This window comes from Agelaius tricolor, unplaced genomic scaffold (assembly GCF_023055355.1).
Source record: "Agelaius tricolor isolate 1412-34295 unplaced genomic scaffold, bAgeTri1.0.p SCAF_1, whole genome shotgun sequence".
Classification (NCBI taxonomy): domain Eukaryota; kingdom Metazoa; phylum Chordata; class Aves; order Passeriformes; family Icteridae; genus Agelaius; species Agelaius tricolor.
Genome location: NW_027269261.1, coordinates 31,318,192 through 31,346,055, shown reverse-complemented (window position 1 = coordinate 31,346,055; position 27,864 = coordinate 31,318,192). Strand labels below are relative to the sequence as shown.

General features: G+C 43.4%; 1 protein-coding gene across 2 annotated transcripts; it reads left to right on the top strand.

The window, feature by feature from the left end:
* Positions 1-1,112: 1,112 nt before the first annotated feature.
* CMTR1 (cap methyltransferase 1) lies at positions 1,113-27,722 on the top strand. 2 transcript variants are annotated; one of them, XM_071428411.1, is made up of 24 exons: positions 1,113-1,239; positions 3,163-3,306; positions 6,563-6,705; positions 7,436-7,594; positions 8,041-8,133; positions 8,880-8,951; positions 10,210-10,304; positions 10,409-10,481; positions 10,679-10,877; positions 13,359-13,477; positions 13,733-13,829; positions 14,940-15,072; positions 16,006-16,185; positions 16,593-16,649; positions 17,609-17,666; positions 18,324-18,392; positions 18,559-18,690; positions 19,187-19,309; positions 20,003-20,094; positions 20,701-20,769; positions 22,151-22,198; positions 22,779-22,891; positions 23,444-23,552; positions 25,268-27,722. In XM_071428411.1, exons 2-24 carry the CDS (start codon positions 3,177-3,179, stop codon positions 25,398-25,400), a joined length of 2,496 nt encoding a protein of 831 aa, XP_071284512.1. In that variant the 5' UTR covers positions 1,113-1,239; positions 3,163-3,176; the 3' UTR covers positions 25,401-27,722. The 2 variants fall into 2 exon arrangements, with proteins under 2 accessions (XP_071284512.1, XP_071284506.1); XM_071428405.1 differs by having other exon boundaries at positions 1,125-1,459.
* The last annotated feature ends 142 nt before the right edge of the window (positions 27,723-27,864 follow it).

The following is a 27,864-nucleotide window of genomic DNA, read 5'->3' as shown; positions in this document are numbered from 1 at the left end:
AGTATCACTTATTGGTTCTGCATATTTTACTAGGTCTACCACATCTTCATCTCACTATCAGGATGTTTAATTTTGGGGCTGATGAGTCAGACTTGTTTCAGCATTATTGAGCATCAAAAGCATCATGATGACCCCGTCTTCATTTACCATGGATAGCTTTTCCCATAGTCATTGTTCAAGTTGTTTTTCCCATTCCAGGCAAGCATCCTGCTACAGAGCCTTAGCAACAACTGTCAAATTTAACTGCAGAACATGCAACAGACAATTCAATAATCTAGCTGTGCCCCCCTTCCCCCAAGTGAAGTGCAGGTTTTCTTTTCCAAAGGTATGCTCTGACTAGTCAATGTTTTACTTTCTCCTCCTCATCCTCCCGTCCTGCCATAACTCAACCTATTTAGACACACAGTTTACGACAACTACATAACCATGAGCCACACTTCCCAAGTAGGATCCCCCTGTCTCTTGATACTACTGTGTTTGCTTTGGTTTTGTGAGACTAAGCATTCCAGCTTGTGTGCTGAGCTCTGTGTCCCCAGGGTTCGAGCTTAATGCAAACTACAAGACGGCTCCCAGGATTAGGTTGGAAAAGATCTCTCAGGTCATCGAGTCCAACCCATGACTGAACACCACCATGGGAACCAGACAATGGTACTGAGTGCCACATCCAGTCTTTCCTTGAGCACCTCCAGGGATGGTGACTCCACCACCTCCCCGGGTAGCACGTTCCAATGTCGAATCACCCTTTATGTAGAGGAATTCCTCCGGCTGTCCAACCTGAACCTCCCCTGCACAGCCAGGGGTTATAGCCTCTTGTCCTGGCACTGATGGCTGGGGGGAAGAGGCCGATCCACACTTGGCTGCGACCTTCTGGGAGTTGTAGAGAGCGATAAAGTCATCCCTGAGCCTTCTCTTCTCCAGCCTAAAACACTCCTACCTTCCGCTACGCTACACGATCGATAAACATTTTTATATCCATATATTTACAAATTATTAAGTCTGCAGCGTTTTCTACCGAACCCCGGGGTTTCAGCGCGGCCCGCCCGCCTGCGGGCGCGGCCCTTGGGGCGGTGCGTCACTGCCGCGCGCCGGCCGCCGCCGAGGCCCCGCGCCAGGGGCGGGCCGGGGGCGGGCACAGCGCCGCGTCAGAGCGGGGAAACGAAAGAGGCGGCAGCGGCCTCGCGTCCTCCCCTCTCCGCGCCCCGGGAGCCCGAGCCCTTCGGAGCCCGCCGCGATTTCGTCGTGAGTGCCGCCCGCTCCAGCACGGCGCTGTCCGTCGACTCCGGTCGTGTGCGGGTCAGCGCAGGGCGCGGCCGCCGGCGGCTCCCGCGGTCTCCCCGCTGCCCGCGCTCCGCCTGCGGGGGGGTCTCGGCTCGGCCTCTGGGACCGGGGGCTGCGCGGCGGGCGGGGTGACGGCGGTGAGAGGCAGGGAAGGCAGCGGGGCTGGTGAAGGGTTCGGAGGGTAAGGACTTTGCGGATCGGCTGAGGGAGCTGGGGGTGTTTAGCCTGGAGAAGATGAGGTTCAGGAGAGACTTTATGGCTCTCTGCAACCCCCGAAAGGAGGGTGTAGCCAGGAGGGGTTCGCCCCTCTCCCAGGCAACCAGGACAAGAGGACACAGCCTCAGGCTGCGCCAGGGGAGGTTTAGACTGGATATCAGGAGGAATTTCTCCACAGAAGAGGTGATTAGACCTTGGAGTGGACAGCCCGGGGAGGTGGTGGAGTCACCATCCCTGGAGGTGCTCAAGGAAAGACTGGACGGGCACTCAGTACCATTGTCTGGTTCCCATGGTGGTGTTCAGTCATGGGTGGGACTCGATGACCTCAGAGGTCTTTTCCAACCTAAACGATTCTGTGAGAGGCCGCTGGTGCGGTGCAAGGGGGCTGTGGGGCATGGCTGGGGATGTGGAGGGGCTTTCCCTCGCACCTGCGGGGCTCCTGAGGGACCGGGTGTCCCTAACTTGCACCTAATTTTGCATGGTTTGAAATTTGTTGGGAAGTCAAGTGTGCTGAGGGACCCTTGGTGGGGTTTGGAGGGTGAGGGTCTTGATAGGGAGCTGGCAGGAGTGAGCTGAGAGTGTTGGTCTCTCATTTGGCTCTCTCAGAAGAAATAGAAAATGGCTGGTTTGTTAGAGATAAACAAGGGTAAAAAACCAAACCCCTCAATTAAGGTAAGAGCAGATAAAGGTGAGTTGTCTATAATAGAACTTCTGGTGGAAGGGAGAAGATTTCTTAGCCATAGTGCAGTGAGGTTGTGGGATCATTTTGCAGTCAGAGTTGTGGGGCTAAAGAAAGGATTTGGCCTTAAGCTGCCTTGTATGTGTTTGTGAAAATAAGTTTGATAACTAAAGGTTTGAATTGGTGACCTGGGACATCTTTTGTAGCCCAACAATCCTATGTACAATAATAAACACTAATCAAGGTACAGTTTCTTTTTTTTCAGCTGCAGGGAGGTTTTAGCTGGTGTGCTAAGCATTTTTGCCTTTACACTTTTCCCTTTCCTTGCTTGTTGTCTTCTGCAAGCCTTCCAAGCAGGCTTCTATTAACTCCATCTTAAGCATTAGACCTTTCTCTGAGTTTATGCAAAATTATCGGCCACATCCAGAAGCTGGATATTTTGCCAGGTGAAAAACACAACTGCACACACAACTTGAGCACACGTATTTAATGAAGTTCTGTTATAAAGGTTGTGTAGAAAAGCTCCTTTATTAATTAAGATTTGCAGAGGTGAGGTCAGAGTTGTTTGGAATCTCGTGAGAAATTGGTTCCACCTTGCATAATCTCTATTAGATGGATCTGACATTTTTTCAGTGTGTTTGGATAAAATGAATCTTTGATTCAGTAATAGTAATGAACTGCCATATATTTAAGTTATTTAGCTGTCTACATCTGGGTTGACTTCATCTACTTGCATTTGGGGACAAGTAGGTTGTAGAAATGATTTAAAATTCATCAGTTATAGGGGAATTTCTATATCAGTTTCCCATTTGATTAGTTAGACTAGGTGTTTACAAAGGCGAGTTCAAAAGAAGCTAAGACTTTTACCTGAAGACATTTAAGCTGAGAAGCCTAATACTGAACAGCATAACATGATCTATGCCACCACGCTGCTGTGCATTACAAAAAGTTATGCTTAATGTTTGCCAAGTGTGATCTTCTTCTTTTAGCCTTTCAGGAAAACATGAAGAGAAGGACAGAACCCATATTTAGCAGCCCCCAAAATAAGCAGAAGAAGAGGATAGAAGACTTGGGATTAACCCTCAGTTCTACTTCAGATGATGAAAATCAATTTAGTAATCATACTACTCAAGGTAAGGTTGGAGATCTGGAATGTGCTGCTGCAGGGGATGTAAATAATAACCAGGAATTGAACCTACATCTCCTGAATCCTGATTGATAGCCTGAATTTCAAGGATATACTCCTTTTTTAGGAAAAAAGCTACTTCATTTCTTTTTCACAACCTTGGATTGGTGTGAATTCTTTTAGGCTTTTTAAAAATCTTATGTAAACCTTTTAATCTGGGAATTGTATGAATTCAGACGTAGAAAACTGGATTTGGATCATGACGTGCATGATCCAAAGCTCTAAACATTCTTGTCATATTGATCTTTTCAGTCTCAGCAGTTATTTCTGGTTTGAAAACTCAGTACTGAGGCTTTGTGGGTGTTACACCATAAAGAAGCATCATAATTTTGTTTAAAAAGGAAGAAAGAAACCAGTAGTCTTACCACATTTCTGCAGATGGGAGAAATTGAGACGAATACAATGGAGCCAGTTGGTTGGGGCTTCTACTTTGTAGGATTATCTCTTATGCTGGCTCAGTGTGATTTTGCCAGGGGACAGAGTTGTGAGAGCTCACAGCTATGTCTTTCTTTTCAGAAAGATCTATTAACTAATTGCCTACTTTTTCTTGGAGTGTGCTTTCTCACCTGGAGTTTGGGGTATACCACAGATGAGGCATGTGACCCACACAATCGGTGTCGCTGTTGTGGGACACTCTAAACTCTCCCAAGATGGTACTTCAGGTTGCCTCACTGTGTGCCTGCTATGTCAGAGAGTCTTAGGATTTCTCATGGTCATGAAGTGTTCCAGTGCCTGAACACATAAAGAAGCCTTCCCTTGTGAAAATGGAAGGGGTGTGTGTGGAAGATGAGGGGGTTGGTGTGGGAGTAGCTGTAGTTGCAGTGTATAGTGTGTGTACCTGTCTGACAAGGCCCAAGGTGAGGGAGGAGGCCAGAGGTGCAGCATGTGAGAGCTGGGGTAGGGAGTGCTCTGTGCACTCAGGGCTGAGCTAAAAAATCCAAACTGATGTTTTTTTCATTTTTCCCCCCCTTTTGCTTATTGAGTTCATATATGAATCAAAATAGGCTGTAAGCCTTAGTGTTTAAGAAACAAATTGATACAGTTCAATGACAATATTATGGGTACAGTTAATTGTTTATTAATCTACTACACCCATTGTGGTTTCTAATGAAAGAAGAGAGGTTGGGGAAAGAACTGATTTAAGATTTAATCTCAACTGAGCATGGCTTAGCATATCTTAAAAACAAGAAGAGTTGTAAGGGGACTCCATTGAAACTTATGCAGTAGGTAATTGTGTTTAAGGCACTTTATGAGTCTCTAGAAAATAAGACAGGTAGCAGTTAGCAAAAAGTTTAAAAGCAGGTAGCAAAGTTAACTGAAGCTCTGTACTGAAGAAGCAGAAAGCAGTAACTGACCCTAAAGCAAAAATCCTTTGTAAGGGTGTTCTTAGGTAAAAGCTCTGTGAAAGAAACAGGAGTATATCATGTGATAGATATTTGAAAATCAAGATGGGTACAGAATGTTGCAAACACAGGTTGAATCATAGCCTTCCTTGTCTGGAGCTGGAAGCCTCAAATGTTGATACTGTAAAACTCAAATGTAGTAATGTGGGGACACAAGTCCTGAATCTTAAAAACTGATTGCTCAGCAACAAACACTGAGGACACATTGAAAGGGTTTTAATTACACTTGCATATTTTACAGTAGTGTCTTTCATTTTTACTTCACTTTCTTGTAATGGCCTTTTTTTGCTGATTTTCAGTTGTGTCCTGTTACTTCACTGATGCTCAGTTTTCCAGAACAGGAAAATACAGAGATCTGTGAGTTGAGAGAGAAATAGTCTGTGTTTTTTCTTAAATTAGACAAATCTAAGAAAAGTTCAATCCTTCTTTTTAAGTATTTTAATATCTTTTGGGGTTTTTTAACACTTTTGTGGAGCTAAATTATTCCTTCTTAAGAGATAAACAGAAAAAGATCAACTCTGCTAACAATCTTGTGTTTTATGTCAGGACAACTTTTGTAGTTCAGCTTCCCCTATTTGTACAAACCAGCACAAAATTATTTCTAGCACCTGGCAAACAAGGGAGCTCAAGAGGCAGAGGGCCAACACAGAGCATGGCTGGGCTTGCTGTGAATTGCTGCTCCTGTAGTCTGTATGAATTAGCTGTAGTGAGAAACTTGTGCCACTGCTTCATCCTCATAGTGATATTACCCCAGGAAAACCAGAAGGACTCATTGGATTGTAGGGCCTCCCTGGCACCCAGCTGGTACAGAGTAGGCTGAGACAAATGAAACTGCCATGATTCCTGCCCAGATCCCAGTTACATCCTGCCTGGAGCGAGTAGATTTGGGCATCTCACAGCTGGAGAGTAGCAGTGAGGACTTCACAGTTCATACAGGCCTAGGTTCTTATCAACTAGATCCCAAGGTGGAACTGGGCACAGACAGAGCTTCTTTATTTGTGCCCATGAAGGTTTTGGTGCATCAGTTTCTGGTGAGGAAGGTTTATTTTGAGTGCTTGCTATGTATGTTGATATTACCTTGACTGAACCATTGACTTAAGTTCTTCCTCAAACCTCTCTCATGGTATTTTAAAAAAGATTGCTTTCCTCTGACCTTGTCTTTCACTTGAGTTTGTATGTATCTGTAAACTCTAGAGGTGAAAAACTGTCTCATTTGCTGTAGTGAACTTGGGAATCCTTGCTATTTAACTGAAGTATAATAAATGTAGCTTTCTCTTCTTTCTGCAGTGTTGGCCATTTGGTAGATGCCTGTGTACTTGATGTGAGGTTTTGGCTAAGTTAGGGATGGATTTGCACTTGCAGTTAGATAGGATATGTAAGAAAATTCAAAATGTTTAATCAGGGTGTAATTGTCACTATTCTCAAGAGAGAATCCCTGTGGACCTTCTCAGTTCCTCAGGATCATTGCAAAGGTCAGGCACACCACAGTACTATTGTGGTCATGCTGTGGCTGCTCTGCTGTGTGATGGGGTTTGCCCAGCCCTCTGTGGGGCCTGGAATCCATGGGGTCAGAGAAGCTGTGTGTTTCCCTGAAGCAACAGGGAAGATAACCAAGTGTTGGTTGCACAGGGTGTGTTATATTGCACCTGCATGCTTCCTGTAACACATTTGAGATACCGAAGTGTCCTCTGTGTGTGTTCAGATGATTTAATGAGTCTCACTGTATTGTAATGTGATTACTGAGATGTCTTTCTTCCATTTTATTTATATTTTCATTCTCACTTTTTTGTTTGTTTTCAGAATCTTCCAGTAGCACCAGTGGCTCTGACAGTGAGAGTGATGAAAAAAGACCAGTCTTCAGCAATGAGTTCAAACAAGACTCTCTTGTGGAGGGTACTTCATCCCGCTACTCAATGTATAACAGTGTCTCCCAAAAGCTGATGGTAGGTCAAAACAGTTTTGGACCAAACTATTAAGAACTGATGAGAGCAAAGTGAAAAGACCAGTTTGTTATAAAAAATACTTTGATTCTGATCCTCTTTGTAGCAGGGTTCTCTGTCTTTTATTTCCTTACTGTTTTGTACATACATGAAATTGACTGCATCCCCATGTTTTGTTATTGTTCTCTTATTGCTAAAATTTACTGAGAGAAAACCTGAAAAACTAGCAGATAATGAACATAGTTCTTTTAACCTAAGAGATGTGTATGTGTTTCAGGTGCAATGTCTTGCATTCCTCCTCTGAGTTTTATGTGAAGTTTTAACTGGTATTTGAAATGCATGTGAATGCATGTTCACAACAAAGAATATCATCACAACATGATTTTTTTTCTATACCACTGTCTTTTTTTATGAACCATTCATGCTTACTGAACCCTGTGATGAATGGCTCCAGGCTCCTCACTACTTTTCTCTCTGAGCAGGCTCTTCCTGCATTACTGAGCCTTTTGCTGTCATTTCAAACATCATTCTTCAGATCTAGTTTTTTTGTATCCTCCCTAAGTGAAGTGAACTCACTCGAAAGTCCTGAAAGCTACAATTGAAATTAAAAGTGCTCAGTGCCTTCAAGTCACTTCAGGGCGATGTGCCATTTTCTGCACTATTCTTTGACCTCTGCAGTAGTACAGAAACTCAAGTCCACTTGCCTCAGAGTGCTCCCTTTGCTCCTTTTTAGGCCAAGATGGGCTTCCGGGAAGGAGAAGGTCTGGGAAAATATGGCCAAGGCAGGAAAGATATTGTTGAGGCCTCCAATCAGAAGGGAAGGAGAGGCTTTGGCCTGACCCTCAAAGGGTTTGATGGGGAGCTCAATATTGATTGGCAGGATGAGCCAGAGGTAAGTACTTTCTGTTTTAAGCCATTTCTCTTGTTGTGTTCAGCAAAAACTGGGTGAAAGAATGTGTAAACTGTGGTTTTTCTTGGCAGCTGTCTCTTTTCCAGTGTCTCTAAACTGTACTTTGAGTACTAGACTTCTGTTCTGCCTTGATTATCAGACTGTAATAAAGGGGAATGTGGTGAAGTTGGTTGCTTTTTTGTTTGTTTGTTGGTTTTTTTTGTTTGTTTGTTTGTTTTTTTTTGTGGTGGAGGTGTTTGAGGTTATTTTTTATTTTAAAAATAAATAAGACATGTTTTAGTCCAGGAGGAAAAAACTCTACAGTTGGCGCTGAAGTCATGGCATAACCCCTTATGCTAGCATTGGGAGGCAAACTTTTGGGGAGCAATTAGTTTTTATGTTTTTCTAGTAAAAACATCTTTGGCTCTTCCCATGACTTGTGTTTGCAGCCTAGTGCCTATGAGAAGGTGGACTGGTGCCCTGAGTGTACCACAGAGATCCCAGATGCTCAGGAGCTGAAGGAGTGGATGACTGTGGGGAAGGTAATTTTTTATGTCTTGGTACTCACCAGCCTAAGATAAAGCAGGATACTCAGCCTGGGACAGTTGCCATGTCAAATAGCTGTAGAATAGCATGAACTCTGAACAACCTCTTGAGGTTGCTAGTTTAGCTTCCTACCTAAAGCAGATCCAGCTAGATCTGATCAGGTTGCTCAAGGCCTTTTTTAATGGAATTTTGAGTATTTTCAAGGATGGAAGCTCCACAGCCTTTATGGGCATCTGTTCAGTGTTTGACAACCCGGTTGACAAAAGAAAATTTACATATGGCTAATTAGCATTTTTTTAATGTGGCTTTTGTTCATTGTTTCTTGTCATGTCGCTGTACATCTCTAGGAGCCTAGGTCAACCTTTTCTGCCTCCTGTTAGGGACTTGTACCGTTGTTAGGTACAGCAATAGGATCTCCCTTTCTGCATTCTGAACAAACTGTTCTCAGCTTTTTCTCATATACCAGGTGCTTTTTGACCCTTGTCATTTTGCTGGCCCTTTTGCTGCTTTTGTTCCAGTGTGTCCATTCTTATACTGGGGAGTGCTTAAACTGGATATAGTATTTCATATGTGATCTCAAGATGCCTAACACGGGAGAAAATTCCTCAGCCTAATTGCCACACTTCTGCTGATACAGCCTAGTGTGTGATTGGCAGCCTTCATCCATTATTGGTACATGCTGCATTCTGAAATGACAATATCATGCTTGCTAATTGCTCCCTGTGCTCTTGTCCTGTTGCAGAGGAAGTTGATGATTGAAGATGAAACAGAGTTCTGTAATGAAGAGCTTTTACATAATGTCCTGCAGTGCAAGGTGAGCCCCCTTTTTAGAGAGGAACTGAAATTTTGGGGAAGCAAGTGAAATAAGTAATTAAAGAAGACTGAGTAGTTAGGTAATTGACAAGAGCTCAGAATGTCCTCTGTCACCTTGATGTCACTGGGATGACCAACATCCTTTTTTTTACTATCTGTTCAGCAGCCTGTTTTGAATCTCAGCCTTCTGAGAGATTTTCTTGGTATAACTCCAGCTGGCAGCTAAGCCCCCTGCAGCTGCTCACCCATTCTACCACCAGCTGGATTGGGGAGAGCATGGGAAGGGTAAAAGTGAAGAAAAGTCATAGGTTTAGATAAAGGCAATTTAATAATTAAAGCAAAATCCACTCAATGGAAAGAATGCAAAACAAGGAATTAATTCAAGGAATTAATTCACTACTTGCCATGGGCAAGGTGTTCAGCCATCTATCTTCAGGAGAGCAGGGCTCCATCATATGCAAGTGTTACTTGGAGAGTTAGGGTTTTGTCTTCCCATGTCCTTGGCTTCCTCCTTCTTCCCCCAGCCTTATATAGTGAGCATTATGGGGTATGGTATGGAATATCTGTTTGGACAGTTGGGGTCACCTGTCCCAGCTATGTCCCCTCCAAACTCTGCAAGAATGCATTCCCCACCTATTTGCTGGCAGGGCGGTATGAGGATCAGAAAAGGACTTAATGCTGTTCAAACTCTGCTCAGAAGTAACAAAAACATCTCTGTGTTATCAACACTGTTTCCATCACAAATCCAAAATGTATCTCAATACTAGCTAATATGAAACTACTACCCCCAGCCAAAACCAGCTCGAAGAGGACAGAAAGCAATCACCTGCCCTTAGTCCGACTGAAAGGCTGAAGGCTTGACTAAACTAAGGAAATGAGCTCCCCTTCTTTTCTTGTCTGTTCAGTCTTTCCTCCTAGATTTTATCATGCTTTTGTATACTGCAGTAGAGTGTGTGTTTATATATGTGAAAGAAATACTTTAGGCTGGGACTGCTTTTGAGGTGGCTAATCATGTTATCAGGCTCTGGAGCTATCAGTACAGAATTTGTCAGTGTTATTAAATTTGCTTAAGAGCTGAGGTGGCTTAGAAGAAGAGCAAATATCATTATGAGACAGAAAACCATTTTGTATTGGTGAACCAAATCCTGCATGGAGTTTGCTGTCTAAGGAGAGAGAAGCAAGAAGATAGGAAATGCTGATGCCTACCTATCCCTCCAGCCAATGCCAGGTCCAGATGAGCTTTGTTTCTGTTTGTGCAGAGTGTATTTGATGAGCTGGATGGAGAAGAAATGCGTCGAGCCCGAACAAGGTCTAACCCCTATGAGATGATCCGTGGAGCTTTCTTCTTGAACAGGTTTGTAGAATGTCTGGTACTGCAGTCCCTTTTCCATGTATGTCCATTTGCAGCTGAGGGAGCCAAGGATGAAACTTACCAAGGCCCTATTTATGTGTTCACAGGGCTGCGATGAAGATGGCAAATATGGACCACGTCTTTGACTACATGTTTACAAACCCTAAGGACTGCCAAGGGGTGAGTTCCTCTAACTTTCAAACAGCAGTGCTTTCTCAGAGAATGTGGAAGGTCAGAAGAAAGGAGAATCTTTAGGATACTAGCTGGGAAAACAGGTCCTTGAAAGATTCCCCTGAGCAGTGTAGTTTATGATGTATGTGGTTTGACTGACGGGAGCTGTTACGGGTCAGAAGAATTTCCTCGGTTTCCTTTTGCAGGTGCCTTTGATAAAGGAGTATGATGCAGAGCTGCTCTACTTTGCTGATGTGTGTGCTGGTCCCGGAGGCTTCTCTGAATACGTCTTGTGGAGGCGCAAGTGGCATGCGAAAGGATTTGGCATGACCTTGAAAGGACCAAATGATTTTAAACTGGAGGACTTCTATTCTGCTTCCAGTGAGCTCTTTGAGCCTTATTATGGTATGTAGTGCACCCATGAGTGTTACCTGACGTTTTTGCTTATGCTGCAGCCTCTGTATTAGTGGCAGGACTGGTATTGATACCAGCAAGGGGATCTAGGAGAAGCCTAGGGAAGCATTTTGCAAGGTAGAAGGGGGCTGCCATTGGAGAAAAGGGTTGAGGTTGGTGAGCTTGCATATCGAGAAATTTTTCTGACAAGTAATTTTCATTTTTTCAAAATCATTTGCGTTTATTACCAGTCTGACCTGGGAATATGTAGCAATTGTAGCAATTGATATTTGAGTTCTTTGCTTATCTGAACATTATAGAGTGCTTAAAGATTGCTTGACAATGTTTTTCTCAAATCACTGATCTCAGCCTGAAACACGGTGAATGAGATGACTTGTCATAGAATCATAGAATTGTGTGGATTGAAAGGGACCTAAAATCATCTAGTACCAACCCCCCTGCTGTGAACAGGGACACTTTCCAAGAGACCAGATTGCTCAAAGCCCCATCCAAGCTGGCCATGAACAGAGACTGGGCATCCACAACTTTTCTGGGCAATGTTTTCCCAGTGACTCATCACTCTGAGTAAAGAATTTGTTAATGTCTATTTTAAACATGCCCTCTTTCAGTTTAAAGCCAGTATGCATTATTCTATCACTATATGCCCTGATAAAAAGTCCCTTCCTGTCTTTACTGTAGCCCACTTTAGATACTGAAGGGTGCCTGGACTCCCTAGAGCCTTCTCTTCTGTAGGCTAAACTGCCTCAGTGTTCTCAATCTATCCTTATGGGAGAGGTGCTCCAGTCTCCTGATGTGCCCAAAGATCTATTAGCAGAGCCAGTTAGACACCTCATTTACCCAACTGTCAGCATGTTTCTGTATCAGACCTTCCTAGCTGTGCTCTCATGATTGATTGTAGGCTCTTAGTAAAGATAAATAAAACAGATTTGGGCTAGAGGCTGTATCTGAATCACTGTGACTAAATGAGCTGCTTAATCCAAGGAGGTTTGTTAACATGTTTTACCTAGCATTGAGAAGGACTAAACAGGTGTACACAGACAATTGCTGCATCTCATCTCATGCATTGTAACTTGTTAATCTTGATGATGTGTTTGAGCCCTCTATCTGCCTTGCCTTTAGGACTAGGAGGGGAAATCCAAGCATTGCTAGTATTTGTGCTTCTTATTTCAGACTATATTAAAGAAACAGGAAGGTGACTGTTGTGTAGAGCAGGGAGTTTGCTTTTCTGTTGTTGTGCCTTGTGTGTTTTTTTTTTTCTCTCCACCACTTACTCATGTTGCTGCCACTCTTGACACCTGACTATGAGCTCTTCCTAGAGAATGGTTAGTAGCACTTAAGGATTAGATCTTAGTTAAAGTGAAGGTTCATGGCAAGGGCAGCAAGGCAAGTAAGCACCTTGGTTGCAGTGTTTGGATCTTCATAGTTCACAGCAAACTGGTGTTACGGAAAGGAGAAGATACCTGGTGAAATTAATAGCCCAATGATTTTGATTAATTTTCTTGATCCCTTCCTGTTATGCTATAAAGTCTAGTGAGGTGTGTACAAACTAATGGGAAGGAAGTAGCCTGGCATGCTATTTCTGTTGTGAAGAATGGTAAAAAATTCCAGTGTCACTTCACTTACTGACAGGATGGTTGTGAGGAGTTTGGTTATCAAAACCATATCATGCATCCTGATCTCTTCTGCTTTCTAGTCCTCCAGCTGAGGTAATAGAATCTGTAGTCGTAGAAGATTTACAGGGTCTAATACTAAATAGAATTTCGGGCTTACTTGAGGCACAACTGGTGAGCTCTAGAATATACCTCAGGTCAGCTTTCTAAAACAGCAGCTGGGGGACAGTGTAGCTCTTTTAAAAGAGCCACAGAGGAAAACTGTATGAGTATTCGTGCACAAATCCTACGTCTCTTTCCCTACTCCCTTTATAGACTTGTTCACAGTTTTTTGTGGGGGGGTTGCTTTTTTAAAGCCCAAATTACACTGTGCTTGAAGATAGGCTATTATGTTTCTTTGGAATGATTTGAATTCTTAGTAGAAGGTTACAAATGCACAATATAAAGAATTTTGCCTTGTCTGTAATAACATGTTTTTAACAGGTGAACTGTGCAGTGCAGTGCAGTTGGATCTTACATTTTCAGTAGGTTCAGCTATGTGCCACTCCTGCTTGGATGAGAATATTATGTTGTCATATAGTCTTCATTTGTCTTGTGCTGAGGCTAATGTGCAACTCATCATTTGAGCATGGTTATTGTATGGTCTTGTTTCAGCCCCCCAGCCACTCAATCTGAATAATTTTTCTGAATTAAAAAGGATCTTTGGTGGTAAACAAGCGACTTTGTAATGTTTATTCCACCTATCAAGGTCTTTGTAATTTCTGACTAAATGTTGATTAAATGCAATAGATCATCTGCACATACTGATCTTTTATTTGTACTTGCAAATGTATTATTGATTGTCTCCTTTTTTTTTCTTTAGGAGAGGGTGGGATTGATGGAGATGGAGACATCACTCGATCAGAGAACATTACTGCTTTCCAGAATTTTGTTTTGGACAATACTGATCACAAGGGAGTGCATTTCTTAATGGCTGATGGGGTTGGTTAATTTCTTTTTCTTCCTGCACTAAAAAAACCCTGACAAAACTGACACCTTTGTCTGCATGCAATAGGGTGTTTGACACGTGTAGTTACAATATGAAATTGTACAAGCCTTGCCATTAAAATTCCTAGTGCTGATTCTTTTACTTTAAACAAACAGAAATGATCATGATTCCATTATTTAGTTCCTCAGAATCCTTTGCTTGACCAACAGATTTGTGGAGATACTAATCATATGCTATGCACTTTGCAGGGTTTCTCAGTGGAGGGCCAGGAGAATCTGCAAGAAATCCTGAGCAAACAGCTCATGCTTTGCCAGTTCCTCACAGCACTGTCCATTGTCCGGACAGGTATGTTTTGTCCATTAATCTTCCTCCTTCTCTAAGGTGTCTATGGCACTGGGGAACGTTGCTGTACAATTTTTATTAGTGCCTTGAAGTCTGCTCTGCCATGAGTTGCACAGAATTGAATGTGTATGCATAAGTCCTGAGATGGTTGTCACAAAGCTAAGAGATCTGGTGAGAAAAATAAGCTAATCTGTTGTGATAACTGGGCAGTCTACCTGAGATTTATGGCACTAGCTCAATATCCCAGCTGATTGGAGCTGAGTGGTGTTTATCCAGTTCTTTCTTTCCTCTAGCTTTTCTCCTTTAAATCTGTCATCTGTGGGATAAGAACTAATGATGCCTTACCCTGTCTTAGCTGCACCTCGTTGTTGGTAAATGATGGACCTTACACTGTGTCTCGTTCTGATGGGTCCTGTCTTCCACTGAGTTTAGTTAGCCTTTGGCACTGATCTAGAAGACAAATTGTAACAAAATGATAATTTGTACCTTATGCCCTATGCTTAGAGGAACCTGAGGCAATGATCTACTGAGGAGTAGTCTCAAATGTGATGTGATAAAAGGGGCAGCTTTCTTTAAGTCTTTCCTACATGGGTAGATGATAGTTCTGTAAAAATGATGATAGTTCTGCCTGCTTTTTGCTTGGGGAAATTGGGAATCTTGTTTGAAGGAGAGGGGCAACACATCTTTTCTCTCTAGATGGCAAGTTGTTCTGTTTAGGTAACATCTATTAGTCTTTTCCTCTAGTCTGAGGTTCCTTGTTGCATATATCAGGGCTCCTCTTCCCTGGAGGCTTTGGGATAGCATGCTGCCAGGCCTTAGGGCACAGTCTGGGCCTGGAAGGGAAGGATGGGAGGCAGATAGGAGGTTTGCTTGTGAGACAGCCTACATACAGCTTAGATTCTTGCCAAGGGAATGCTTTTCTCTCTTTGCTGCAGAGACATAGGGAAGATGTTTCACGAAGTCTTGCTGGCCCACTTCATAACTGTGTTCTGGATGCTGTTTAATTGCACAAAAACTCTGTTACTAGTTCTGCAGAAGGATTGAGGTGCTCAGTATCTCCTTATTTCCATATTTTCTGCTGGCATCAGCATACTTCCTATTTTTTTTTTACAGGAGGACATTTTGTCTGCAAAACCTTTGACCTGTTTACTCCATTCAGTGTGGGTCTTGTTTATCTGCTGTATTGCTGCTTTGAGAGAATTTGCATCTTTAAACCTGTGACAAGCCGCCCTGCTAACTCGGAGAGGTGAGATGCTCGAGCTTGACGGTCTACTAAAGAAAACAATCCTCTAAATACAGTGATAGATGGATTTGGGTAAGCCTAGTGGAGGCTTTGTGACCTGCCTCAATTAGCAGCTGTCTTAGAGGAGGAAACATTTTAGATGTTTGGTAAATTACAGACAAGGTAGAGATGATATTTGCCAAATTGCTGTTATGGGAAGGAAGCTATGGAACTGGGTATGTAACAGATCTTGTTTTGCATGAAACAGCTATGGTTTCAGTGAAGCTAGAGGATATATGAGAGGTTGGACATGAGCTGGCACTGTGTGCTCACAGCCCAGAAAGCCAGTTGTATCCTGGGGTGCTTCCAAAGCAGCATGGCCAGCAGGATTAGGAAAGGGACTGTGCCCTGCTACTCTGCTCTGGTGAGACCCATCCTGCAGTGCTGCATCCAGCTCTGGGGTCCCCAGCACAAGGAAGGACATGGACCTGTTGGAGCAAGTCCAGAGGAGGAAAACCAACATGATTTCAATGATGGAGCACACTTCCTATGAGGAAAGACTGAAAATGGGATTGTTCAGCCTGGAAAAGAGAAGGCTTAGGGGTGGCCTAACTGGGGCCTTCCAGTACTTGAAGGTACTGGATGATCTTTAAGATCCCTTCCAACCCAAACCATTCTATGATTCTGTGATATTATGTGTTTTCATTGTACCTGTTAATTTTAGCAGAATTGATATACTACTTGGGGGAGATATGTGAGGGGTTTAGATAGGGTGCATTTCCCTGTCTTTCCAGAGCTTAGAAAATGTACGATGACTCAGTGATAGGTCAGTTTGCATCTTCCTAAGGATATTCAGGAGGAAAGACTTCCTGGGGTTTGGGAAGCTCTCCTTATAATGGGAGTGTGGCAGAAAAGTTGGCTGTGTGAAAGAACTGATCTCTCTGCCTTGCTGTGCAGGTACGTGGTGTGCAAAGGCCTGAAGTCAGGCATTGAAGATGTGCGGGATTACCTGTTCACAGTGAACATCAGACTCAACCAGCTGCGCAATTCCGACGTGGATGTGAATCTTATCGTCCCGCTGAACGTGATCAAAGACAACCAGGACTTCTACAATTACATTGTCCAATCCAATGAAAAGTGAGTTACTGTGGGTGATGAAGGCTGCTGACTGTAGGCAGATTAATTTAGCATGGCTTTCTGGTTTAACTTCCTACACTCATGGAAGTACTTGTTGATGCTGCCACACTGCTCTGCTTTTGTTCTCTGAGAGGCTGAGCAGAGCAGGGGTCTCTGTGCAGACAGAAATTCTGTATTACTGTTAGTGACTGTTTGGCCTCAGAATACTGTGTAGAAAAGAAAGTACTGCCTAATTTGTTCCAGTGATCATCCTGTCAGTTTGAATCATGTTGGCTAAGATCCCTCATTGCTCTGTGAATCAGACTGGCTTCCCCCTGTTGTCCCAGCACTCTTTCTTGTTTTGAACAGTAGAACAATGTTGGTGGTGATTAATTTGTTCCCTGACTAAAACTTTTCTTCTCTTTTAGCCACTGCAAAGTTCAGATAAAGGCACTAGCCAAAATCCGTGCCTTTGTTCAAGACACGTGAGTATATTCCTCTGCCTTTTGGTGGAGACTGAATTAACCTACTATTAATTAATTGTTTTGCCCTTATTTAATAAGTTATTGATTTGAGCTGGCACTTGTCTTGGCCTTTGGAGCCAGGAAAGTGAAAAGTACTTTTAGGTAGCTCAGTTTGTGTCTCCACCTGAGTTATTTGCAGAGATGTGTGGGTGGCTGGAGGAGTCCTGAAAATTGATGGCCTGTTATCACCCTTGTTGAGAAGGCTTCCATGCATTGGATGATTTCCACTTACCATAAGTGAGCTTGCTTCTTACCAGGAATGTAAGCAGAAAAGTAACTTGCAGCTGGTATTTTCAATTCAACAGTAACCATCCAAGTTGAGTGTGGTTCATAGCTGTTCATCTTTCCAGGGGCAATTCAAAACATCTATGTTACAGACCTAGAATTACCTAAAGTTTGATGTTAATTGCTTGCATAAAAATAAAGCCATTGCAATGTTTCCCTGCTATGGCTTTTCTGCTCAGGTGTTATCCAGACATAATATGTGGTAGAAAGTTGAGTGAATATGGTAGTTAGAAATTATCTTAGAGCTGATGCTACCTTGAAACTGTAATTTGTATGGCCTTCAGCAGGTTTTCATTGTTATTCTTAAGTAGGTCTGTGTACCCAGCTCTTGGAGATTAGCATAAGTTTGTACAAATACATAACTTAGTGAAAATATTTATACCCAGTGGTACTTTCATGGAATGAAGTGATGGCTGATAGTCAGTAGTGCAAACCACGAAACAAAGCTAAACACAGGAACTGGAGGGTGAGGAGGGAAAGCAGTAGCCTCTTTCATACAACCCTTTGTGGAGCAGTTTATGTTTGTTGTTCTCAAGCCAGATGCTGAAAGTTCCAGATTTTATAAGTCTGGGATATATAATGCTGCAAGATCAAAGAGGTTTCACCATCTTTAACAGTTTGCGGTCCTTTTTTAGAACGCTGGTTGAGCCACGGCAGGCTGAAATCCGAAAGGAATGTCTCCAGTTATGGGGGGTAAGTAAGGTGTCAAGCAGGCAAATTGTGAAGGTGTCCTTGCTATAGTGAAACAAGAGTGGAGCTGCAGTAAAGATAGGACTTTCTAGACAGAGGTTGAATATCTTGTCTTGTGGGAAAGTCAGAAAACGTTTCAAGCTGTTATGTAATCAAACAGGATGTCCCTGATTTATTGTGTATGCCTTAACTGAGCAGGCTTCTTTGCAGTTGAGAATATTTCATTGTACACAGGGTGCACTTAGCACCTAGATCCCAAGCAGCAGAGCTCTCTAAAAGGTCTTGTTTTATGAGTCTGCAGTTTCTGTTTCTTAAGCTTTTGACTGCAGTGGGGCCATAGATATGGCAGTTAGTTTCACAGGCTGATGGTGTGTCTTTGATGAAAGGATATTTCATCAAAACATGCATGACATCAAAGGTTTAGATGATGAAATCTTTCTGGAGCTGCTGGTTGGTTTCTGTGAGATGTGGCATGCCTACATTAAATTTGCAAAACATGTGAGACATTTTATTTGCCAGATGACATCTCTTCTTCATCTCGAATCCCAAGAGCAGGAGTTTCAGGGGCAGAGTGTCCTGTCATATATTGAAACCAGAAATGTTCCTTTGAATGTGCCAAAGAATTAACACTCAGTATCAATTGTTTGAATTTGTTTTCAGATTCCTGATCAGGCTCGTGTTGCTCCTTCATCTTCAGATCCCAAGTCCAAGTTCTTTGAGCTGATTCAGGTGAGAGCTTGCCTAGAGTCCTTTCATACAAATATAACTTTTTTTTTCATATTGGAATTAAGAGATGAAGAAGCTAGTCCTGGATTATTGCTTCATGTAGAAGTTATGTTTACCTGCCTGTTGATGCATTGTGTCTATCTTGCCTTTTCCATATTTTGCTCTTTAGGGCACAGACATTGATACCTTCAGTTACAAACCCACTCCTCTGAATTCCAGCACACTGGAAAAAATTCGCCAAGTGTTAGATTACCGGTGTATGGTGTCTGGAAGTGAGCAGAAGTTCCTCTTGGGGTTAGGGGTAAGTGCTAAGAACAGTCTGGGAGTCCTGCTGATTAATTTCAATGCTACTATTCTGCCTCGCAGTTTCATCCCATCTTTTTCTGACCCTAAAGGCCTAAAAGAATCTCATCAGCAGTAGCTGAGACTGCTAGTTATTTATGTTTCTTTCTCCTGATGTCACTGCCTTTCACACTAATTAACCCTTTTCTGTAATCTCAGCCTACACAGAGACCTGCACTCCTGCTAGTGTCTCTAATTATCTTCACTGTCCTTTTAAAGGTGTTCTATTTCTGCTTCTTTGTGTGGGTGTGAAAAGTCACTGGTAGATTAGAATTGGTGTTTTTGTTCCTTTGCTGTAGCGGTTAAGGTTCTTCCTTAAAACTTATGACAAAGAAACTGCCTGTGACGGCCTAGGACAAAAACATTCTCTGAGGGTTGCTCTGCCGTTAGAGGTCTCTTCTCCACCCCTGCCCTCAGGAAACCTTGGCTGAATCTGACTCTGTCTTTATGTACAGAAATCACAGATCTACACCTGGGGTGGTCGCCAATCAGACCGCTGGACAAAGCTGGATTTGAAAACTGAGCTGCCACGAGATACTCTTCTCTCTGTGGAGATTGTTCATGAGCTGAAAGGAGAGGTAGGAACCTACTCTCTCTCTTACCATTTTGCTACAAAGAGCAGTTTCACTTAATCTCTGTACGATACTGCAGAATAAATGTTCCATCTGTACCAGGTACAAGGTGTTTTTTTTTAATATGATCTTTAGAGTAACAATTTTGGATTCTTTCTGTCCAGTCCTAGAAATATGAGCTTTCAGCATTGTTTTGAAAACATTCTGGACCTGATGTGTAGCTGTTCTAAGTGGAGCTGCACGTGACATTGCCACCATGACTTCATGTGTCTGTGGCTCTCTGGGTACATAACTGCTCAGCAGTGACTGCAGGCTATGGGGAGAAGATCCTTGTGATATATTTACAGTGTAAAGTGAAAAATCCCAGCTGCCTGGGAAGTTTCCCTGTCCTCCTCCACCTCAGACAAGGATACTGTAGTGTACTGGGCTTTGTGATACCTGATAAAGCACAGATAGCTGGTGATGGCAGCTGTGGTCTTGCCCCCTTTCCCTCCCATAAGACAGAACTGGGTATTTGAGATGCATCAGTTCTTGGAGGATGCCATGTTCCTGTATAATGGGCAGCAGGGAATTTGTGTGTTTCTAATACCTGGAAAGGTGCCTTCTTGCTAGAAGAGATGTCCTGTCAAAAAACAGGCTATAAATCAAAGCTGAAATATCAAGAGTGTGAATAATCAATCTCTGTATTGCTGTCCTTAGGGGAAAGCCCAGAGAAAAATCAGTGCCATCCACATCCTTGATGTCTTGGTGCTGAATGGCAATGATGTTCGAACGCAGCATTTCAACCAGAGGTATGTAGGTTCTGGAGAAGCTTTTTTCTGTACATGTCTAGGAATGACTGGGAAACAGTGTTCAGACGAAAAGCAGAATGCTGAGCATGGGGAGACAAGTGCATTCAGCTGAAACACTGCTATAAAGATGAACTGGGAATGAAGCTGCTCTGAACTGAAGTACATATAGGCTTTTTCAACTGTATCTTCTCTGTGTATGACGGCAGCTCTAGCTTCTTTCTTAGCTTAGGGTGAGCCAGGCACGGCTGGGGTAAACTGATCATTCTGGGAATATGAATGAGCTGAGAGAGAAAGAACGAGCCCTTCTGTTTCCTTCCTTGGGAACATAAGGTCTCTGCTAATCCTGCTAGCCTGATAAATATATCCGTGTTCAACAGCACGAGGACTTAGAGAGTAAGCTATGGAGACTCATTTGTAATGGATAATAGGCAGTATCACTGGGCACTGCATTGGGAGGGTGGAGTGAAAAGAAGTCTTGCTAGACCCATTTGCCTAGCAGTCTGCATGTCCTGAGTTGTCAAATCACTTACTCTGTTGAAGCTGTTCCCTACCTGCTGTGCCAAAGGCCCCGTTAAATTGCTGGGTTCTCTTTCCATGTTCATTCAGGATTCGGCTGGCAGAGAAGTTTGTCAAAGCTGTTTCCAAACCCAGCCGGCCGGATATGAACCCCATCCGGTGAGTGACACCTCCTTCCCTCAGCCTCACTTGCTTTGGTGTCAGTGTGTTGGAGGACATGAAGGGGAGTTAAGTTTCAGGCTGAAATTCATTGTTCTGTTATGTTCTTTGGAAAGGGGCTAAAAGCTTTTTATACATTTAAGGTAAATATTGTCAATGGAGAAGTTGTGCCCTCCTTTCACCTGTCAAACAGTCACATTTTCATCATAGGTGGATTGGCCAGTGTTGATTCCAAATATGTGTGATTGTAGGTCTAGTACCCAGTGAGCTTAATCATTGCAAAGAATTCTGTCCTTGTCTGCCCTGAAGGGTCAGCAGCAGTACAGTGATGCTGACTGTTAGCAAATGCAGGACTGACCAGCATCTCTGAGGACAAGGCTTTAGTTACAACCCCCAGGAAAGTTCCTGACAAAGGGCTTCAGCTTTGCTTGTCTCCTGGCCTTCTATTTCATTAATTCTACTGACAAAACAGCTTCTCATTCACAAGCTGAAGTGCAGCAATATCATGAAAAAATCTGGAGGAAGGGAAAAGAGGATCTTCTCCTTGATGGCTTAATGAAAGGTAATGAGTGGAATCTCTGCCTGATGACAAATGAACAGTTGTAATAATTGGAGGAACCCAAAATGCTGGGGCAGGCTGAAGGTGAAGTAAGAAGGAGAGCTGGGGAAATGGATTGTAGAGGGGTCATTTGCTGCTTTTGTGGAAAGGTGTTAAAGTGTTCCTGCTGTGCTCTTTGAAGCCTGATGCTTGTAGCAGTATGTGGGAAATGAGTGGTTGGGGTGTCCAATCAGAGGCAGTGCTTTTTTAACTTACTGATTGTTTTTCTGTATCTCAAAACAACAAAACCAGTTTGATGTAATGACAGAATGAGGACTCAAAACAATCTTTACTGATTTTAAAAAAAAAGCTCTTTTTACCTCAGTGTAACTAACAAGTTTGTTGTACCTCTGAGGATAGTAATGGTGAAGATCAGATTGTTAATTTTACTGTGAAGCCAGCATGTTGAAGCCAGAACATGCCTGGGACTGACCTTGGTCAATTTATCTGATGGGAAAACAAAAGCACCTGACTTTCACTGTTTTCACTTTCCTGTATAGTCAACCTGAGGTAAAAATGCACAGTTGCCTTAGCAGCAAAAGACATTTATCTGCTGCTTACAGCAATCCAGCCATGAGCATGCAGGTGTCAGGTTTTCTCAAGCCAGGAAAAACTAGGCACTGAAGCATAAAGATAGAGGAGATAAAGAAGGGTGAAACTCATTTGAGCCTGACTATCTCATGCTATATAAAACCAACCATTTGTCTGCTACCTGTAGCTGGGCAGAAAAAAAAAGCACAGTTTAAACTTTTTTGAAATAATGTTTTTGTCTTGTCTTCCCAGAGTGAAGGAAGTATACAGATTGGAAGAAATGGACAAGATTTTTGTGAGGTAAGCAATTGGTGCAAATAAAATGTCAGGGCCCACTGAGGTTATCAGTCACTGTGCAGAGCAATGGGAGGGATGTTCTGATCTGTGCTAGTGTGGTCATGGAGAAAGAGCTGTTAGAGCTCGTGGTGGCTGCTGTTCCTGAGATGCTGCTCACTCAGAGCATCATTCTGCTGCATTCTAAAGCCATAGATGTGGCCAATGCACTTCATAACAGCTGGAGTAGCAACAGTGCCTGAGTTTGGGTGCAGAAGTATCAATGACTTCTCAGTGGCTTGAAAGGTCAAGAATTCACACTTGAAATAGGAACCCTATATGGATTAATTATGGTAGCTTATCACAGATTTTTCACCACAGCACTCAATTTGCAGCCTGGTCTAGACAGGTCTGACTGGTTTCTTTTGTCCTGTGTGGAAAGGCAAAAATTCCAATTTTTCAGGGTGTGATGATTTAATCCTATCCTGTGCAGTGCTGTCAGTTCTCACTGTGACACTCTGGAGAAGAGGGTGCAGGTGGTACCAGGTGTGTACAAGCACAGTAAAGGAAGAAACACTCTCTATCACTGCCTTCTGTCAATGTTTAGGTTAGAGATGAAAGTCATCAAGAGTTCAGGAGGAATGCCCCGGCTGTCCTACACCGGCCGAGATGATCGGCATTTTGTGCCCACGGGACTCTACATCGTACGGACTATGAATGGTAGGAAGAGAGAGTCCCCACTCCCTCTCAACTTTTCTTTGTCTCTCCAAGTAAAAAGTACTGACCAAGCTTGCTCATCTTGTAAGTTGGTAAAAAATTATTGGCAATATTTGAATGGCTAGAGATTAAGGGTTTGCATGTAATGAGGGTAGCTTGGACTTGGGTAAGGTTTAGGGTGTTATATGTAAGTTTTTCTGTTGTGGGTTGATTAGCTATCATGTGGGTAATTCCATTTATTTACATGACTGACTACCTTCTTTTTTAATGAGATCATAATTTTTCATCAAGATGGTTTCCAGAGTAATAGGAAGTGGAAATACCCTGTTTCAAATGTCAGCTTCTAAATGGAGGGAGAAGGGATTTTTCTCAGTGAATAGAGAACAGCTTGGGAAGCAGGTTGTCTTGGGAGAAGGAAGGAAAAAGGAGTAATAGAAGGATCACAGTTACTCTTATAGATTCCTCCTCCCTACTTTTACTGTATGTGTATTTCTTCTGTGATTTTTTCCCCCCCTCTTTTTATTTTCTACCTGATCCCTGTAACCCCTCTGTTAGATCCCTGGACAATGGCATACAGCAAAAACTTCAAGAAGAAATTCTTCTTCAACAAAATGACCAATGTAGCGACATACAACCTCCTTCCCGAAGCCATTGCACCCTTTCAGTGAGTATGAGCCAGAGCTGAGGCTGTGGACGGGTATGTGTCTGCCAATGTGTGTGTGTGCCTGGGTGTTTGGAAGGGAGCTCTGCAGGGCTGTGTCCTTGCAGTCGTTTGCAGTGCAAGTGTAGCTGATCACCAGAAGGGTGTGCTGCAGGAGCTGGCACCTTGTCAGGCTGTCAGGAAACTGCTGATGTGGAATCATGGATTTTGCAATTAATGGCTATGAATAGCGAACATGTCACAACTTCGTTCCGCTGTCTGCAGCAGACTACAAGTTACTGAACCTCCTGCATGCAGGGAAGTAGAAATTGAGCCCAGCAACTGTAGTTTGCTGCATCTCTGTATTTAACATGTTTGGTTGGAAGTTGCTAATTTAAAAGCAAATCCCAGCTCATTTAGCCCAGGCTCTGGAATAACCTGTGGGAAGCTGGGAGCTTTTTTTTAAGAGAGTGAGAGAGTAAAACAGTAGCTCCTTGGGAAAGGATGAAGTAGCATGCCATTGGACAGTTATTAACATTGTGGCTGCTGAAAACCATCCCTATCTACTGAGTACTAGGCTGAGGGCATTACCCAAGTGCAGCAAATCCTGAGTCTGATGCCTCAAGGCTCCTGGATAGAGATGTTCTGCACTACCACCATTACTCAAGACTGTGCCTCTGAGTAAGAACTTGGTATGAAATAGCACTCCTGATTTTCTCACTTTGAACCTCCTTACTGTCTTAGAGCAGCGCTTTCAAGAATCCTTAAGCCTTTCTTCATGTGGTGAATGGCAGAACAGGCTTAAAAGGAGAGGCACATGATGTTTTTTCCCTCAGTGTGTCAGGGTGGGGTTAGTTCTGCCTATGTACTCTGAAATAGGCCAGCATGAATCTACAGGAATGGCTGAGGAGGTGGAGGGAGTGCTTGTGTGGGACTCCAGAAGGGATGTGTTGTGGTTAGTGAGTACTAATATGTCTATAATTAGCCACTGACATGTGCTCTTGTCGCTGTGCTAGTACTGCTTTGTTAGAACAGAAGCATTAAATAAGCTATGAATATTAAGTGTCAGTAATTGTACAAAACTAAAGGCTGCTGTGTTGGCAGTAATTAGCAGCTCTGATTTCATTATGGCTGGGACTGTGTGGATGCAGTGAGGGAGGGCTGTGCTTGATGGATGGAGTGGGAGATGGCATTGTAGGACCAGAACTCTCAGCAGCAAAGCAGAGCTCAGTTATTTCACATGAGGGGAAGGAGGGAATGATCCTAGCTGCTTTTGTGCCGTGGGAAGTGCTGTTTGTTTGCAAAACTACATAGGACAGCTGTTACTGATTATGGTAGGTATGTGGTGAGGGATTAGGTTGCTGCTCCTGGCAGGCTTTCTAAATTCTTCATTAAGGTCTTTCCATTGCCTGCAATGACAGTTTCATCCTCTGAGAAACTTAGGGGGAGGTAGGGTTTTTCCCTAGTGACCTGACTCCTTGCAGCAAATACTGAACTGAATTTGAGTGAAGCTAGAATTAACAAGTTTGTTTCCATGGAAATCTCTTAGGCTTGGCTGTTGCTTTACTTTGAGGGCTGTAGAGTTTGTAAGGTGAATGAATAAATGCACTGGTCTTTTCTAAGGCACCTGAGTATTTTTGTGTGGCTCCCATAGCAAGGGCAGCTGTCCCTCGCTGGAAAGGAAGTGTTTTCCTTTCCCTTCCCTGCCAAACTAACCTTGCTCTCCTCTCTGCCCACAGTGTCTGCCATTACAGCCGCCTCTTCTGGGAATGGGGGGAAGGTGTCAAAGTGCACGACTCTCAGAAAAGACAAGATCCAGAGAAGCTATCAAAGGAGACTGTTCTGTCTTTCATCCAAGCACACCACCCCTAACCCTGCCCTCTTGAGGGTGCAGGGAGGGGCTGAGCCCAGCTTGGATTCTTCAGGGACTGATGGGACTGGGAGGGCTCCACAACTTCTATCCTGATATTCTCCAGAGCTGATTTCCTGGAGATGATGGAACCAGAGGGTGGTATGCAGAAGGCACAGGATGAGGCTTTGCCCTGGTAGTGTATATAAGAGTACAGCCCAGGTAGCACCTGCTGCCAGAGTACCCAAGGTGACTCCTGGAGCTGAGGCCTAATGTCCTTTTGTCCTGACCTACTGCATGTGTGAGGCCAAGGGGCTGGCAGCTTTCTTTGCTCCTATTCAAACATTCAGCAAGGTTTGTGGAGCTCTGTGTGTGCAGAACTCCCCAGGCTTCTGCTTCTCTTGCAGTGTGGGAAGGAGCAGAGATGTTTTGATAGCAGGGCTGGGCAACAGCACATTGAAGAGGCCCTGCATTCCCCCTGCCAGCTGTCTCCTTGGCCTCGTCAAAGGCTACACTATCCAGTGGAGGGTGTTAAGTCTTTGGCGAGCTGTGGGCAAAAGTTATATATTCTTGTCAGTGTCTCCAACGCTTCTGCTAGCCGCTGGCAATTCTTATGTGATGGTTCCCTGTTGGACAAAGGCCAATGCAGGTGATGAGTACAGTTCCTGGCATAGATCTGATGTGCTCACACCTCTGCAAGCTGCTGTGACAAGGATTCCCCCTCTCCAGGTTAGTGACTGATGCCAAGCCAGCAGCCTGGGGCTAATTTGTGAAAATGTACCATGGGTGGTGTACATGCTTCATGGTACTTCTGAGACCAGGGTGCTTTGGTTCTTGGTACTTAACATTATTACCTAAACCTTCAGCGAGGAAAGTGGATGTGGGAGGGAAGACATAGAAAAGCTAGGATGCTGAAGTCTCTGGAACAAATGATGGGAATGTCTAACTTAGTTAAAAAGACCCAGGGCTTCAGTAGAAAGGTATCTCAACTTTAACCATGTAGGTTAATAAGAAGCAATTCCTGTCCCCTGACTGTACCCACCGGAAAGGTAACCAGACTTTCCTTTTAAAATATCAGACTGGCTTTGAAATCCTCTGTATCTCATTTGACTCTGGAACTGCATCTGAGGTGAAGGCACAGAGCCAGGAAACTCCTCTCAGTATGGCATTTGTGTCAAGACTTCTCCATGCACTTCTGTGCCAGCCTCAAAGATGGCTTCTGTTGCATGTTTTACCTTCATTTCTGGTTTCCATGGCACTTTGCCAAGTCTTCCGCATAAATCAGAAGATAACGCATAGTTGAATGCTTTGGGATAAACAGCAAGGCAAGATAGTCCAATTTTTGTTTTGTTTTGTTTTGTTTGTTCTTGGCTTGTTTTTAAACACCGATTGGCAGTAGGGAGAAAAGTGATTTAGGGGTTTATCTGAACTGTGCCTTAAGGAAAGCTATAGTTCTAGTATCTATAGCAGTTGTTTAGACTGTCTTTTTCTCCACATCCATATGAATGATTTGAACAAGCCTGTGCAGCAAGACATAGAAACCTTGACTTAGACACAGGTCTGCCAAAGCAGTTGAAGGACTGCAGGCTGTTAGTGCATCCTCTTGGCTGATCTGTAGACCCTCTCTGCTCTCAAACATTGGTAAAACGTGTATGAAAGAAATGATGGCTCTTCCCCCTAAACAACAAGAGATGTGTCATTAGTAGATTTGTCTTGGCAAATGCATTTCCATGAGGGATGGGGAGGAATCTCTCCCAGTGGGCAATAAAGTACCTCAACCTCTGGTGTCCAACCCTGTGTACAGTTGGTTTTTTAAACCAACCAGCAGTTTGAGTTCTAAGGACCTCTGTGGACTGCCTTGAGGCTGTTCCAGTGCCAGCAATGCATGCTGCTCCCTCTGCCAGGCTCCTTTGCAGTGTTGTGTCCTCAGCTCAGAGCTATGACTCCTGTGGGCTGGCAGACAGAAGAGTGACTAGGAAGTAAACTAGGATCAGTGTAGGCCTTGGAGGGTACAAAAAAACCTGGTCAGTCTGCAGGCTAGCTTTTATGAATAGATACTTGGTTTATTCAGTTGTCTCTAGTTGCTCATTTTAATTTGCTTTTATTTTTATTTTTGATGCACTGAACCTTGATTCTAAATCTCCCTTCAAGAAGGCAGGCATGAGCCACCAAGCCACTTGCTTCCCTGCTAAGGCATTATGTTGGGAAGGGCGGGTGAGGAAGGTCTTGCTGAAGGGAGTGTTTATGTATGTTAATTGCACAATGTATTGTTATTAGGCTTTGTATCATTTTGTGTTGACTTCTATGCTTTCATGTTCTATTACCAATACAGCCCCTTTAGTTCACAGCAGTCCTTCTTTCCTTTGCTTCCCACACAATTCGGGCCAGCAGTGTCTGTCAGTGTGGCAACAGAGAAATGTCAGCAGAGTTAAATATTCAAGGCAGTCCATTTTAAAAGTTTTTGTGGCAAGTTTAGAGCATTGGAAT

Excerpts from the sequence above, each read along its gene's own strand:
- CMTR1 (XM_071428411.1), top strand. The coding sequence starts at position 3,177 with ATGAAGAGAAGGACAGAACCCATATTTAGCAGCCCCCAAAATAAGCAG. Across the intron at positions 6,706-7,435 it reads GTGTCTCCCAAAAGCTGATG|GCCAAGATGGGCTTCCGGGA; the intron begins GTAGGTCAAAAC and ends GCTCCTTTTTAG. Across the intron at positions 10,878-13,358 it reads GCTCTTTGAGCCTTATTATG|GAGAGGGTGGGATTGATGGA; the intron begins GTATGTAGTGCA and ends TTTTTTCTTTAG.